This window comes from Chelmon rostratus, chromosome 19 (assembly GCF_017976325.1).
Source record: "Chelmon rostratus isolate fCheRos1 chromosome 19, fCheRos1.pri, whole genome shotgun sequence".
Lineage (NCBI taxonomy): Eukaryota > Metazoa > Chordata > Actinopteri > Chaetodontiformes > Chaetodontidae > Chelmon > Chelmon rostratus.
This window is the reverse complement of record NC_055676.1, coordinates 9,605,171-9,618,164: the sequence shown is the minus strand read 5'-3', so window position 1 is coordinate 9,618,164 and position 12,994 is coordinate 9,605,171. Positions and strand designations below refer to the sequence as shown.

At 42.8% G+C, this 12,994-nt stretch overlaps 1 protein-coding gene across 1 annotated transcript in view; it reads right to left on the bottom strand.

The window, feature by feature from the left end:
* Positions 1–5,855: 5,855 nt before the first annotated feature.
* Positions 5,856–12,994, bottom strand: part of LOC121623128 (matrix metalloproteinase-17-like) — a 69,993-nt gene continuing 62,854 nt past the window's right edge. The window contains exon 10 of the mRNA XM_041960303.1: positions 5,856–7,469. Within this exon, the coding sequence (XP_041816237.1) occupies positions 7,144–7,469 (326 nt within the window). The 3' untranslated portion in view covers positions 5,856–7,143. The remainder of the gene's footprint in view (positions 7,470–12,994) is intronic.

The following is a 12,994-nucleotide window of genomic DNA, read 5'->3' as shown; positions in this document are numbered from 1 at the left end:
AATTGAAAAGGAATTGAAGTTAATGAAACAGTTAAACTGAAAAATTAGAGGAGGAAAAAGGGCAAGACAAAGAGAAAGGCAAGAGAAAGTGAAGGCAGAAGAGAAAGTGATGAAAGATGAGCAAGAAGCCCTTGAGAGAGAGCACAAGAGAAGAAGAAACCTCTCGAGACGGGAAGGGGAAGCTAAAGATAAAAAAGGTAGGAGGAAATTGACAGGACGTTTCTTCTCATCCCAGACAATAATAAAGAGAGGGGGCCCTCAAAGTGAGGATCCCGGGTTCAGAGCTTTATACAAAAATAAGTTTGTTTCAGAAGTTAAAGCAGAATATATTTATCAATAATAAAACTTTTGGACCGGTCAGAAGCTCCAGTGGCTGTAGATCTAAGACAAACTGACAGAGTGTCTAAGGGGGACCCAGAGGAGGCAGACCTTTACTCAGAGTCTCTGAACAGAAGCCCGCGGATGTATTTAACGAGACACCTGAGGAGATCAGAGCTGAGACCCCTGCAGATCCTTCTGCTGACAGCACCACTTCAGCTGGCTCAGGTGAAATCAGAAGGAATGAAGAGAGAGACAATGAGGGGGCTTTGACCCGCTCAAACACTACTCATTATTAGGTCTCTAATCAGTCATTGGAGAGGGTGACAATGAGGCAAGTCTAACAATACATGTCTGTTTTAAGTATCAACTGAGTTCTAAGATTTTTGAAATCTTCCTTTAAGTGAATTAGATCAGCCAGATCATGACTGATCTGCCTCCTGATTTACAAAGACCATCATCCTGCTGGTTTGTCAACTCTTGTCAATATGTTATATTGTTTCGCCAGCAGGGGGCAGCACATTACCAACAAATAGTAAGTGCTTTAGGTTGTCATTTTCAATAATTTTGACAACAAATTCACACGTTTTCAGTCTGAGGTAGTCATTATGTAAGACGCTAAGCCATAACTTGCTTTCACTCACGATGGCTGCTTACTGTGTCACAAACACCTACATTTGTTTGGACTGTGGGAGGAAAGAGCAAGACCCCCACAAACCAAACATAGGACCAAAACTACAGCTCAAACCAGGACTTGAAACTTCTTTCCTCATTATCTGAATAAGTCACGAAGAATATACATGCTGAAAAGTCACGCTGTTCGCCTGATGCATGTTTCGAAAGCAGCGCTACAGCGTTTGGCGACGAAACAGATGTTGCATCTCGCGGTCAGCATCCTCTCAAACAGTCCCATGACACATTCTGAAGTGACATCACTCCAGCTGTGAGTGCCTCAGCTTCAGGGTGGCTCACTTCAGAGTGAAAGCCTGCCACTGATAACAGGTGCAAAGGCCATCAGGTGTGATTTCAGGTTGAAGGAAAGGATCCACGGCCTGCCAGCAGTGGCTCACATATTTAAATACATTTACATATTTGTCATGCACGTGCAGGTACCATGACTGAACCCACTCATACAGTATGTGACTGTGTTTAATCATGCTGTAGGTGAGTTAGCAGAATATCCCATGTGCATTTATGTCCTGACTTTATGTCCTGTAAAATCCAAAGAGGTTTTGCCTTTACAGCTGCATTTCCTACAGTTCGGCTGCTGCAGCCACTCTGTCATCCCGTCTCCTTGCAGCGTCTCCCACGGCTCAAACGCCGTGACGTGTCAGGTATTTAGAGGTCTGTGCTGCGAATTCTGCATCTGTGCCGGTTTCAGGGGTCCTGCTCTGAGCTCTTTGATGTGTGCTTGAGGACAGGCGAAATGCAAAACGGACAGCGACAACAACAGCTGCTGCTCCCCCCTGTGACCACCACCTCCCGGTCTGTGGTGGGCTATCCCACACACACACACACACACACACACACACACACACACACACACACACACACACACACACACACACACACAAACAGTGTTTCTATTACTTTTGGGGACATTCCATAGACTTTCTTTAATTTACCAGGAGACTTATGACCAGAACCACTACTTTGCTAATCTAACTCTGTCCAATCCTTAACCCAAGTCTTCACCCTAAAATATAATGATTTCCAGTGTGAGGACTTGTGTTTTTTCCTCATAAGGAAGGTGAGTCCCCACATTGTCCCTGCGGACACACATCTCTTTTCTCTCCACAGCATGAATAATTAACACACACACGTACACACACACGGTTGTTTCTATGTCTTGTGGGGACATGACACAGACTTACATCCATTTCCTGTAGACTGACCCTAATCCTACCCACAACCTCTAACTGCCTAACCCGAACCTTAACCCAAGTCTTTCCCCAAGAATTTAATGATTTAGGTCACAGGGGCCAGGTTTTTGGTCCCTATGAAATTATTAGACCTCACATCATGAGTGGACTTCCGTTGTTGGGACCCCCACAACTATAGGAAAACAAATTAGCATACGCACACACACAGTGTTTCCATCACTTTCGGACTTTGGGGGACAGTACAGAATTTAATGATTTATGTCACAGGGTCCAGGTTTTTGGTCCCTATGAAATTATTGGACCTCACAACATGAGTGGATTTCCGGTTTTGGGACCCCACAACTAGCACAGTGTTTCCATCACTTTCGAACTTTGGGGGCCAATACATACACATTGCAGACTTCCCTTACCACAATCACAACCACAACCGCTACTTGCCTGTTCCTAACCCTGACCTTAACCCAAGTCTTCAGCCTAAACTCTAATGATTTACCTTACAAGAACTTGTGTTTTCATAAAGAAAACCCCCCCAACCCCACAACTAGCACATGCACGCACACAGTGATTCCATCACATTTCCTGAAAAATCCTGGACCCTGTGACATAAACCACTAAATTCTTGGGGAAAGACTTGGGTTAAGGTTCGGGTTAGGCAGTTAGAGGTTGTGGGTAGGATTAGGGTCAGTCTACAGGAAATGGATGTAAGTCTGTGTCATGTCCCCACAAGACATAGAAACAACCGTGTGTGTGTTCGTGTGTGTGTTTATTATTCATGCTGTGGAGAGAAAAGAGATGTGTGTCCGCAGGGACAATGTGGGGACTCACCTTCCTTATGAGGAAAAAACACAAGTCCTCACACTGGAAATCATTATATTTTAGGGTGAAGACTTGGGTTAAGGATTGGACAGAGTTAGATTAACAAAGTAGTGGTTCTGGTCATAAGTCTCCTGGTAAATTAAAAAGAGTCTATGTAATGTCCCCAAAAGTGATAGAAACACTGTGTGTGTGTGTGTGTGTGTGTGTGTGTGTGTCACGGTGTAGGGTCTGACACCCTCGTGGAGACCAAAGATGCTGCACTCCATAACATCATCATTAAATTATAGAGTGAAGAGAACACCATTAAACTCATGTTCAGAACTTCCTGATGAAAACACAAGTCCTTGGAAGGTAAATCATTTGAGCTGAAGACTTGGGTTAAGGTCAGGGTTAGGATCAGGCAAGTTGCGGTTGTGGTCAAGGTAAGTCTGCATTGTGTATGTGATGTCCCCCAAAAATCCAAAAGTGACAGAAGTTGTCAGACCTCACACTGTGACACACACACACACACACAATCTGGCTTAAAAGTTTAAAACCTGTGTGATCATCTCATCTGACCTGAATGTGAGGCTGTTGCTCTGTTCCCAGCTCTGAGGAGTTATTTCATGGTTAGAATGTTATAACTGATAGAAACGATTGTGAAAACAATGACAGTGAGAAGTTGTAATAAACAGAACAGTCCTGTAACAGATTGTATGAACAACTACTGTGTGGAAACCCTTTCCTTTCTCTTCTGTAGATTATGTATTTACAGTTAAATTGCCTCTTTATCTTTGCCACTGTCTCTGTGGAAATTGTTTTTTTTTCTATTTCTGCATCTGTTTGTCTTTTTCTTTGTGTGTTTGTGGGTTGTATTGTTCTCTGGCTTCCATTTGTCAGGCTGCCTCTTGTCTAATCCTGTGTATCTGTCTATTAATCTGTCACTTTCTGTCCATTTGTTTGTCCTCTCACTGTACGCTCTCTGCCTGCAAACCATCCCACCACAAGCCCTCAGCCTTGCAAGCAGCTCCTCCACTCTTGAATATTTTAGTTACAGAGTGATTGATTGGTTCTGCCTGGCCCATCTGCAGACTCGGTACCATGTGTCAACTATAGAGGAAGCTCCATGGGTGATGACAATATTTTAGAAAATTCAGTGAAATTGTACTTTTAAAATGAGAACTTCAAAATTTTCGATAACTTTCTAATATTACTAAATTAAACACATGTAACTGGTCTGTTAATGGTATTTATCTGAAAAGGACATACAGCTTGAAAGTCACCCATCTCTGCTGCATTCGCCCGTGGGCGCAGGTGCTCTCCTGGTGGATGCAGAGTCACACCGCTTAATTAATACCACTGGAGTGTGTCAAGAGGAGGGAAAGAAAACTGCTGCTCTTGGCAGAAACAGCGATTGAGTGACTTTTTAAACTTTTAAACTTCTTTTTACCTCGAAACAGAGGGAAGTTTTGGGTCGGTGTTCTTTTGGTGGAGGTTCATTTGCAGCCGTTGGGAAGAATGAACCAGCGAACATCCACACAAACGCAAACACCCGCACAGACATACACATGCTGTATTTGTGCTCGTGCATGGTTAGGATAGCTGTAGGCAAAAAAAAAAAAAAACGCAAAAAAGATGCAAACTCAATATTTATTATCATATCATACAAACAAAAACTAACTGATTTTAAAGGACAGGAAAGTGTGTATGATTTACGGGGCTCTATTGGCAGAAGATGGCAGAAATTGAATGTAATATCCATAGTCACAACATTGTTATTTCAGAATTAGCTCTTTGTATCTACAGAGGGAGTGGAGTCACCATGTTGCACAGCCATATTTCTACAGTAGCCAAGCATGGACAAACCAAACACTGACTCCACTGAGTGCCTTTCACATTGTTTGTGGCTACCACAGATTCTCCTACAAGCTTGGAAAGGCAGGAGTGAGGTGAGGAATATTCAGTTGGTTGCAATCTGCAACCTCACCACTAGATGCTGCTAAATCCTACACACTGGTCCTATAAGTAAGGTTAGTGTATTACTGATATAGACATTTGCACAGTTTTTCATGATACTGAAAGAATTGGAAAGCACAATATGATATATTTCGGAATAACGAAAGTGATATTTTCTAGATTGATATAAAGACCTAAATGCCAGAAATCAACTCACAATTCACAGACTATATTTTTTTTTATTTTTTTGTAGAACTTCTGACTTATTGCACTTCTGAAAACAAGCTTATGCCCTAGTCTGCTTACTTGTGTGTGTGTGAGTCTACCCAGACTCGACAGGCCTGACATCCTGTTAACTTTGATCTCTGAATTAGCAGCATCTGAGCCGGAGAATATATTCACATGAGGTGACATTACGTTTCTGATTCCACTTCCTTAAGAGACACGGGTATACTGCATAATCCTCTGCCAGCCGATCTGTTCATATGGCGTACTCAGTCCTCGAGTGTGTGGCGTGATTGACGTGATGTGCTTTGCGTTCCTGATGGACAACAGTGACCATTACAAGAGGAAACATGCTTAAGAACATCAGAGAGATGGAGAGCAGCTCTCAGTTGGTGTCTGCAAGCTGTCATGTTACCTTCATCTGTCTTCAAGGCCGGGCTCCTTCTCAACGACGCTAAATAATTACACACTCAGCCCACGCAGCCGCAACACTGAGTACTCCAAATAATCTGTCCACGGTTCGTCAATAAAGTCATTCAGATTCTTTTATTTTTCTACAAAAATATTTTACATTAGAAAACACACCTTGAAATATACACAGTCCACTCGGTTATGCAATAACTGCAGAACCTTTCAACTCAAATATATCAGTCTATAGGTAAATATATCTTTACAGCAAGAATAAATCCAGGGGGCAAATGTGACTCTTGTCTTCAGAAGGAGCAAGGTGATGAAATGTATCCAACAGTCACAAAAAGGCTCTATAAACTCTATGGCCTGATCAAAACACTGTAAAATAAACAGGTTTACTGTTTCGTCCGAATTTGATACAAAAGATTTAACTAAACCAAGAGCGGGGAATGCTTCTGGACCAGATGTGAAAATGAGCAGCCCGTGGAAATACGTACAGGAGCAGCAGTTCCTCACTTCAGAGTACAGCTGAGGGATTTAGGCAAGAAAACCGGTGCAGACAGAGTCCATCCACCTACTCATCCATCCATCACCAGCTCGCACAGTAAGAAGTTTTCACACTGCCTGCGAGGGCAGGATGCCAAACATTCATGGTTATCACAAACACATTAGTCAAGCTAGTTCAGACCTTAACTTATACAATATATATATATGCTCAATTACCTCTGGTGCTATCCTGCCATGCAGGCAGTTTTGGGGTTATTTCTCCCGTTTCAGACACATCCAATACAATGGAAGCTGAATGCACATCACAATGAAAAATGACTTGTGAAACTTCAAGTTCAACAACACTGTGTCTTTTCAGAAACAGCGTCCCTGCTTGCTGTAAACTGTTTTCACTGGAACTGCTTTTAACAGAGGAAATAGTCTCAAGGAGTTCTTCGCATTATCAGGGTAACACTGACATTGTTTTTGCAAAGAGACGTCATTTTCCAGTGTGCTGAACAGAACCTCCACTGTACTGGGATGAGCAGAAGCCGTTACATTAAACTGAACATCTATGTGGCTGGACACCACGAGAAGTAAGTGTCAAAATATGGTTTTGGTTTAATTTTGGTGCACTGACCCTGTAATAAAGCATCTGGTTTGATCTCATAAAATAGGCAGCAGTGTGTGTTGGCATGCTGTTCACCTTTGCACCAGAATGTCTTTTACACGTCAGTATGTGAGGCATTGCTGCTGTAAACCTGCTGCACATGAAGCCAAATAACCACTGTTGGTGCTCCTCTTTCTATTCAATATCCCTTTCCTGGCAGATATGAGGCAGTTTGACCATTCAGTGAAAAACTTTATAAAGCATTGTGAGTGGGTTGATGCCTGTAGGGATGACTACTTTAGTTGGCAGCTCCCACCAAATGACGGGTAAAATAAATAGCAAAATTAGCGCAAAAAGAATACCAAATGATACAATACGAACAGAATTTTTCCAGTTTTCCACAGAGCGTCCACTGGCCCTCCAACAATCAGCTCAGGAACTTTGTCCCTTGCTTTGGCATCATAGCAGTTCAGAGCGGAGGGCCAGCGAGAGCGTCCAGAGAGGTGGCAGCAGCCACACGGGAGACGGGGAGGGGCGGGCGCCCAAAGGCGAGGCGGTGTCAGAGGTGCAGGAGCACACCTCGTATCCATTCTCCGCGTGGTCCGGGTGGTGGTGCACGTTGCCTCTCGTCTCCGTGCTTTTGGGCTCCGCGTCCGGAGAGTCCGACTGCATCTCGGTGCACAGCAGCCAGTCTTTAGCGATGAGGCGGGGGTAACCCGCCTCCACCTCCATGTCACTGCCCGGCACTCGCCAGTACTCCTTCCCCTTGAAGAAATAGGACGAGCCTTCATAGAGAGCGAGAGAGAGAGAGAGAGAGAAAGAGAGAAAGAGAGAGAGAGAGAGAGAGAGAGGGCACAGGGATGGTATTAGAGAGTGTGTGTGAACATAGAACAGAATACAATACATGTCTGTGAATCTTATTATTCACACAAGGTACAGAGTTGTCTCTGCTCTCATCTGGAATACAAAACAAGCACAGAACACATAAAACACAGAGAGCCTTGAATTCGTGAATCCGTGACCCACAGTGCAGCGTTTCGAGACAGAGCGGGAATAATCTGAAACATGGTAAGATTACAGGAGATACATATCAGTGAACATGTACAGGCACTTTTCATCATGGAGAACCATACTTTTCATTCTGCACAGAAGAGTCCAGATGAGCTCACAAACTAGGATGGATCATTTTTAGATTGGGGATGAAGGATTTTATTTTTTCAAATCAGACCCTGCTCTCAGATGTAAACCACTACATCACACGGCGACGCACATCTTGGACACATTTATTTAACCCTGGGAGTAAAATGCGCTGGATGTAATCAACCTTGCGATGTAACTGTCTTGCTGTCTCTTCACCCGACCTCAGAAATGTTCTGGTCAGGTCGGTAACATTCTGTTACATCAAACACAAAAGCACTTCAGCAGTGAGTGTTCGGTGTGGCACGAAGAGACTGGCGAGACACGCCTGCTTCGATACATTATGTTACATCCATTTCACTAAACTGAATGCTGCAAAAAAAAAAAAAAAAAAAATGTGAATATGGTATAATAGTTTGATAAATTTTGAATTGTTTTCTATTAAAACATTTCACTCATGACTCTCTTCTTACTGCAAAAACCTCCGTGTCTCAAGAATATAGCGTTTCACAGTCTCAAATCTGCACTTTCCTCAGTGCACTCGCATAAAAATATAGCCCTTGGTCTACTGACACAAGACTAGTCTAAAACCAACAACCTGATTAGCGGTTGGTGTGCTCACTGTTCAGATGGTAGGTTCCACTCTCTCCATATGAAAATAACAGCTAAGCTAGTATTTCCCGTCTGTGTGTTGTCACAAGCTTTGATTTTCCGTTTGCCGTTAGTTGCTGTGGAAGTGCGATCGTGCACCTTGGGACTCTGATGATCTGAACCAAATCTAAGGTGGCAGATGCATCCTGTATATTCTTGGATGTCGTGCAGAATAGCTGAATTGTGGCCAATAACTTTACTAGTGATAGCTTCAAGATTGACTGGAAGAGTCTGGATATTTGCGCACCAGTCGGAGTATGCACAAATAATCCATACATTAGAGCCTTTGGAGAGAAGGTGCATATTGGTCTGCCATTTAGAGAAGGAACCAGAACAGATTCTGCCTTGCTGGTATTATTATGGCAAGGATTACATACATAAACAGGGGTCACGTCATTTTGTAGGGTCTCTGTGGGTATGCTGGCCAGCACAGAACAAAGTAATGCCTTGTGGGCATTCTTGTCACCATAATTGCACTGTGCCATTTGATCGTTACTGACACACCCCCCTGCTGCGCCTGTCCTTTCACTTCAGGGTACTTAAGTTAATTAGAGTCACCGAAATACCAAACCGGGCGCTGGCACAAGAAAAGAGCCTCTCATGAAAACACCACTCCAGAATGTGCTGTGCACCGTTAAAGTGGGACAAAGAAAAAGATTTTGTCAACATGAAATAATGAATGCACAGAAATTCATTTAAACAGAATTTGGTTTACAAACTCAAAGTCAGTTTCATGAAACTCTCTGAAACAGAATTTATTGACTTTCAGCTATTCAACTGCATTGATGCTGTTGACTCCTATTCATTTTCTTCATTAAATGGTGACTGAGACGTGGAGAGGAGGAAACATGGTCGTTTTGTGGCTCATTCATCTTCTAAACTAGTCATCTCTTCAACCAGATATCTGCGCATCAATGCAAAATCTGCAGGCGAGTGACTTTGCTCTTGTAGTGTTCTGGTTTCCGTTTGTAGTCCATTTGTAGTCCGAGCAGTACTGACGTAAGAGGTGGAACACACTGGCTATGGTCTGACGATGATTTAGCTTTTTGTTAGCTTTTATCTGCATCTACATGCAGATATCTGTTTATTGAGATTAGCTAAGATGTTGTCATAAAGCATCTCAAGTTGCTAATCAGAGTCTGAGCAATGAGTTCCCCATCAACTGTCTGGAAAATGCTCTTTGTGTTTAAATGCATATCTCACAAAATCTATAGAAAACACTGTCATGTCACACAGATATGAAGCCTTGCTTTCATTCAAACACTGGAAGAGGTCAGACAGTGAGGACAGAGACTGATTAAAAACATTCAGTTTACGTCAGAGGGCTTTCCAGCAGTCAAGGACCCGTGCTGCGAGTGAATCTACCAAAGACTATTTGTGAGCAATATGTTCCAGCAGCACGGCTTTTTCAGCTCCTTAGAAAAGTGAGAACTTGCTGCGCTATAGAAGCAGCTCTTCATTTCTTTATCCACACTTTGGCCTTGATAATAAACGCCAAACATCTGAAAGACAAAAAGCCTGAAGTTTTTTCACTTCTACCGTAGGTGGCTCTGCCCTTCAGGAATCAGTGAGTTACATTTACTCTGGCCTTCATTTTTAAAGAAAATCAGAGCGCTGAACCCTGACAAGAACTCCAAGGAAGGGTATGTTTTAACGAGAAACCCTCATTTCTTCTGATGAGTTTTGCTCTGAAAATAGACTTTTTGTTGCCCTTTTTGGTGCTCATATGCCTAAAATGTGCAGTGGTGCCACTCCAGGCAGCTTTCTTGTAAGTGGATGAGGGCTCATAACACCTTGTGGAGTCCATTTCCTGTACATAATCATGAGAATATATTCAAGCTGGGCTGCAGCTTGTAGGAATAAAAATAAGGTACGCTATATAGTGTGCAGAAACACATACTGAACCTTGAAAAGTACAAGGATCCTACATAATTAATTTCTCTCAGCCCCACCTTAACCATAAAAACACATCCTAAAATAGCCCTCAGAAGTCCTCTGCAGCGAGGACTGACCACAATATCCTCACTTTCTGAAAATGTCCTCGATGTCTAAGTCTAGAACTGAACTTAATCTTAGATAGAAGCAGAAGAGTTTCACACACTCACAAGGTCACTCTCCTTATCCATCGATCACTATTACTGGAAGTCCAAGCCCATAGGGCTGAACGCCACTTTGTCTTCCTCAAATTCTACTTTGTTTTCCTCAGAGACTAAAAGTCTTGGAGCTGTCAGTGGTGAATACATGTCACATCTCACCCACTGCTGGCCAATAACTCGAGAATCATTTCCTGAGCCAACACATAAAACTCACACTATATAAGGTACGATTAGATGAACTTCCTGACAATGTCTGGTCTTCAGGGACTTCTCATTTAAGACATTTACAAAACATGAGAATGAAAGAATAAGGCTGGTGTTGCTGTATAATTTTCTTGTCAACAAATCCCATGAACAGGACAAAAACATCAGTGGATTAATCTACCTCCCTGTGCCATCTGTAGCTCTCAGCCTCAGGTCCATTCATTGATTTGTTGTTTAAATCTTTAAAAACGAGTCAGAAATACACAGTTTCATTTCCAACAAAGGATTGGTAGTATCCTAAAACACCTGGGCACTGCAGTTTTTTTTTGCAAACGTAACTCAACAGGAGTAAATAGTGCTGGGCACTATTTTCAGCCGTGGATTAATGTACGCTGCTTAGTATTTGCGGTAGAAAGACTGCGTATGTGAAATTGACTCAAAATATTGTGCAGTGCCCATGTTCATGGTAATGAAGGAACATGTCTCAAACTCTAATGCTGTGGCTCTCGGATGTGTTTTTAGTAGTTTTTGGACAACGGAGCTCTGCAGCACAGAGGGACGAGCTGCAGCAGGCGTTAGCTATGTAGCTCATTTCACTTGCCACTGCTAGCAGGCCAAGATTTTAAAGCCTTGATCCGAAAAAGGACAAAAGAAAAGGTGACTACAACTCCACTAATATGACACTATAATGATGGATGCTGACTGGTTTATGTAAACTTCCTCTACAGGTTAAAGATAATATTGATGTCTGAGAAATGTCATTTTCCTCTGCTTTTACATTTTCTGGCCATTTCTAAAAGGCTAAACTGTTCCTGGGTGCCACATTGATGTCAGCAGCTATGACCATTATCATCATCATAGCTACATTAATACCCTTTCTGCTCCTTTTTTGCCTCCACAGCAACCATTCTGCGTGGCTTTACTGCCTTTCTCCGTCTCTCCATGATTTCTCTATCTGTCCTCTGAGTCAAGCCATCTATCTGTCTAACATCTCCTTTTCTTCCTTCGCTATCTCTCTTCAGGTGTCCCCATATCTCCTCCTGTCTAAATTCCTCTTCTCTTCCTCTTTTCACCCCCTCTTCCCCTTGTCTCTCTGCTCTATTTTCATAACAGCATGTCAGCATATCTCCTCTCTCCTTTGTCCTCCTCTGTCTGTTCTGTCTCTTTTCTCTTTCTAGTCATCCTGAGCCGGTGAAACAAATGGAGAACGGGCTTTAATGTGGCTCCAGTTCCCAGGCCCCACGGTCCGTCTATGTGCGTTTATGCATGTAGGTTTCCAGCTTTACTCTTACAGGCTCGGCGGTGATAATGGACGGGGGGGTGAAGCCGAGTCGGGCTTGGCCTCTCCTCACACACACACACACACACACACACGCATGTGCGCACACACATCAAAGAGCTTGGAGCAAGATCGAAGACACAACACAGACCACTAAACACCTGACAGGGGAAAGAGCTTCCTTGTATTCACATGCTGCAGGGGGGATTAGGGACATCCTGACTCCCACTGCGAGTGGCCTCAAATTTCAGACTCAGCGGCTGTTTTTTGGAGGTATTTTTAAAAACTAAGAATGCCCCGGCATGATTCAGAGCCTATACACACACACAACAGCCTAACAGAAAAAAAGGTTGCACAAAGTTTCTCAAACAAATTCTGTTAGACCACTTTACACCTCTCATTAACATGCACATGTGATCCGAGGACTGCAGCTATGATGCTTTGATGGACCAAGGCATTGTGACCTTGACATTCAGCTGCTGCGGTGGAGCCGCTCGCTGTGATTACACTGGGCGAGCTCCAAGGTTTGAATGTGTTTGACTGAGTGAATGTGAAGCAAAGTGTTGGCAAAAAGAGCCCGCGTGTGCCATGTCAAAATAACAGATAAAAAGGTTAAAAAAATATTTTGACACATGAAAAACACAATCAAATGCAAATGGGCCTCTAATCTGCATACTGCAGCTATGCCAACAAAAAAATGTGCATGGTCACAACTAGGGAGACGGCCAAAATAAAATAAACTCAAATAATATCAAAATAAATGTTATGGCAGCATGCACTGTATGAAGGACAAGAAATATTAAATAGGAAAAGATTTTCTCAGATGAAATATCTCATCTATGAGCAAACATTACATTTTAATTCAAACCACTTCTGACACGAAGCAAGATTAATAACAACCACGTGTTACTTTAGATTCATATTTGCTGATTGTAAATACAAG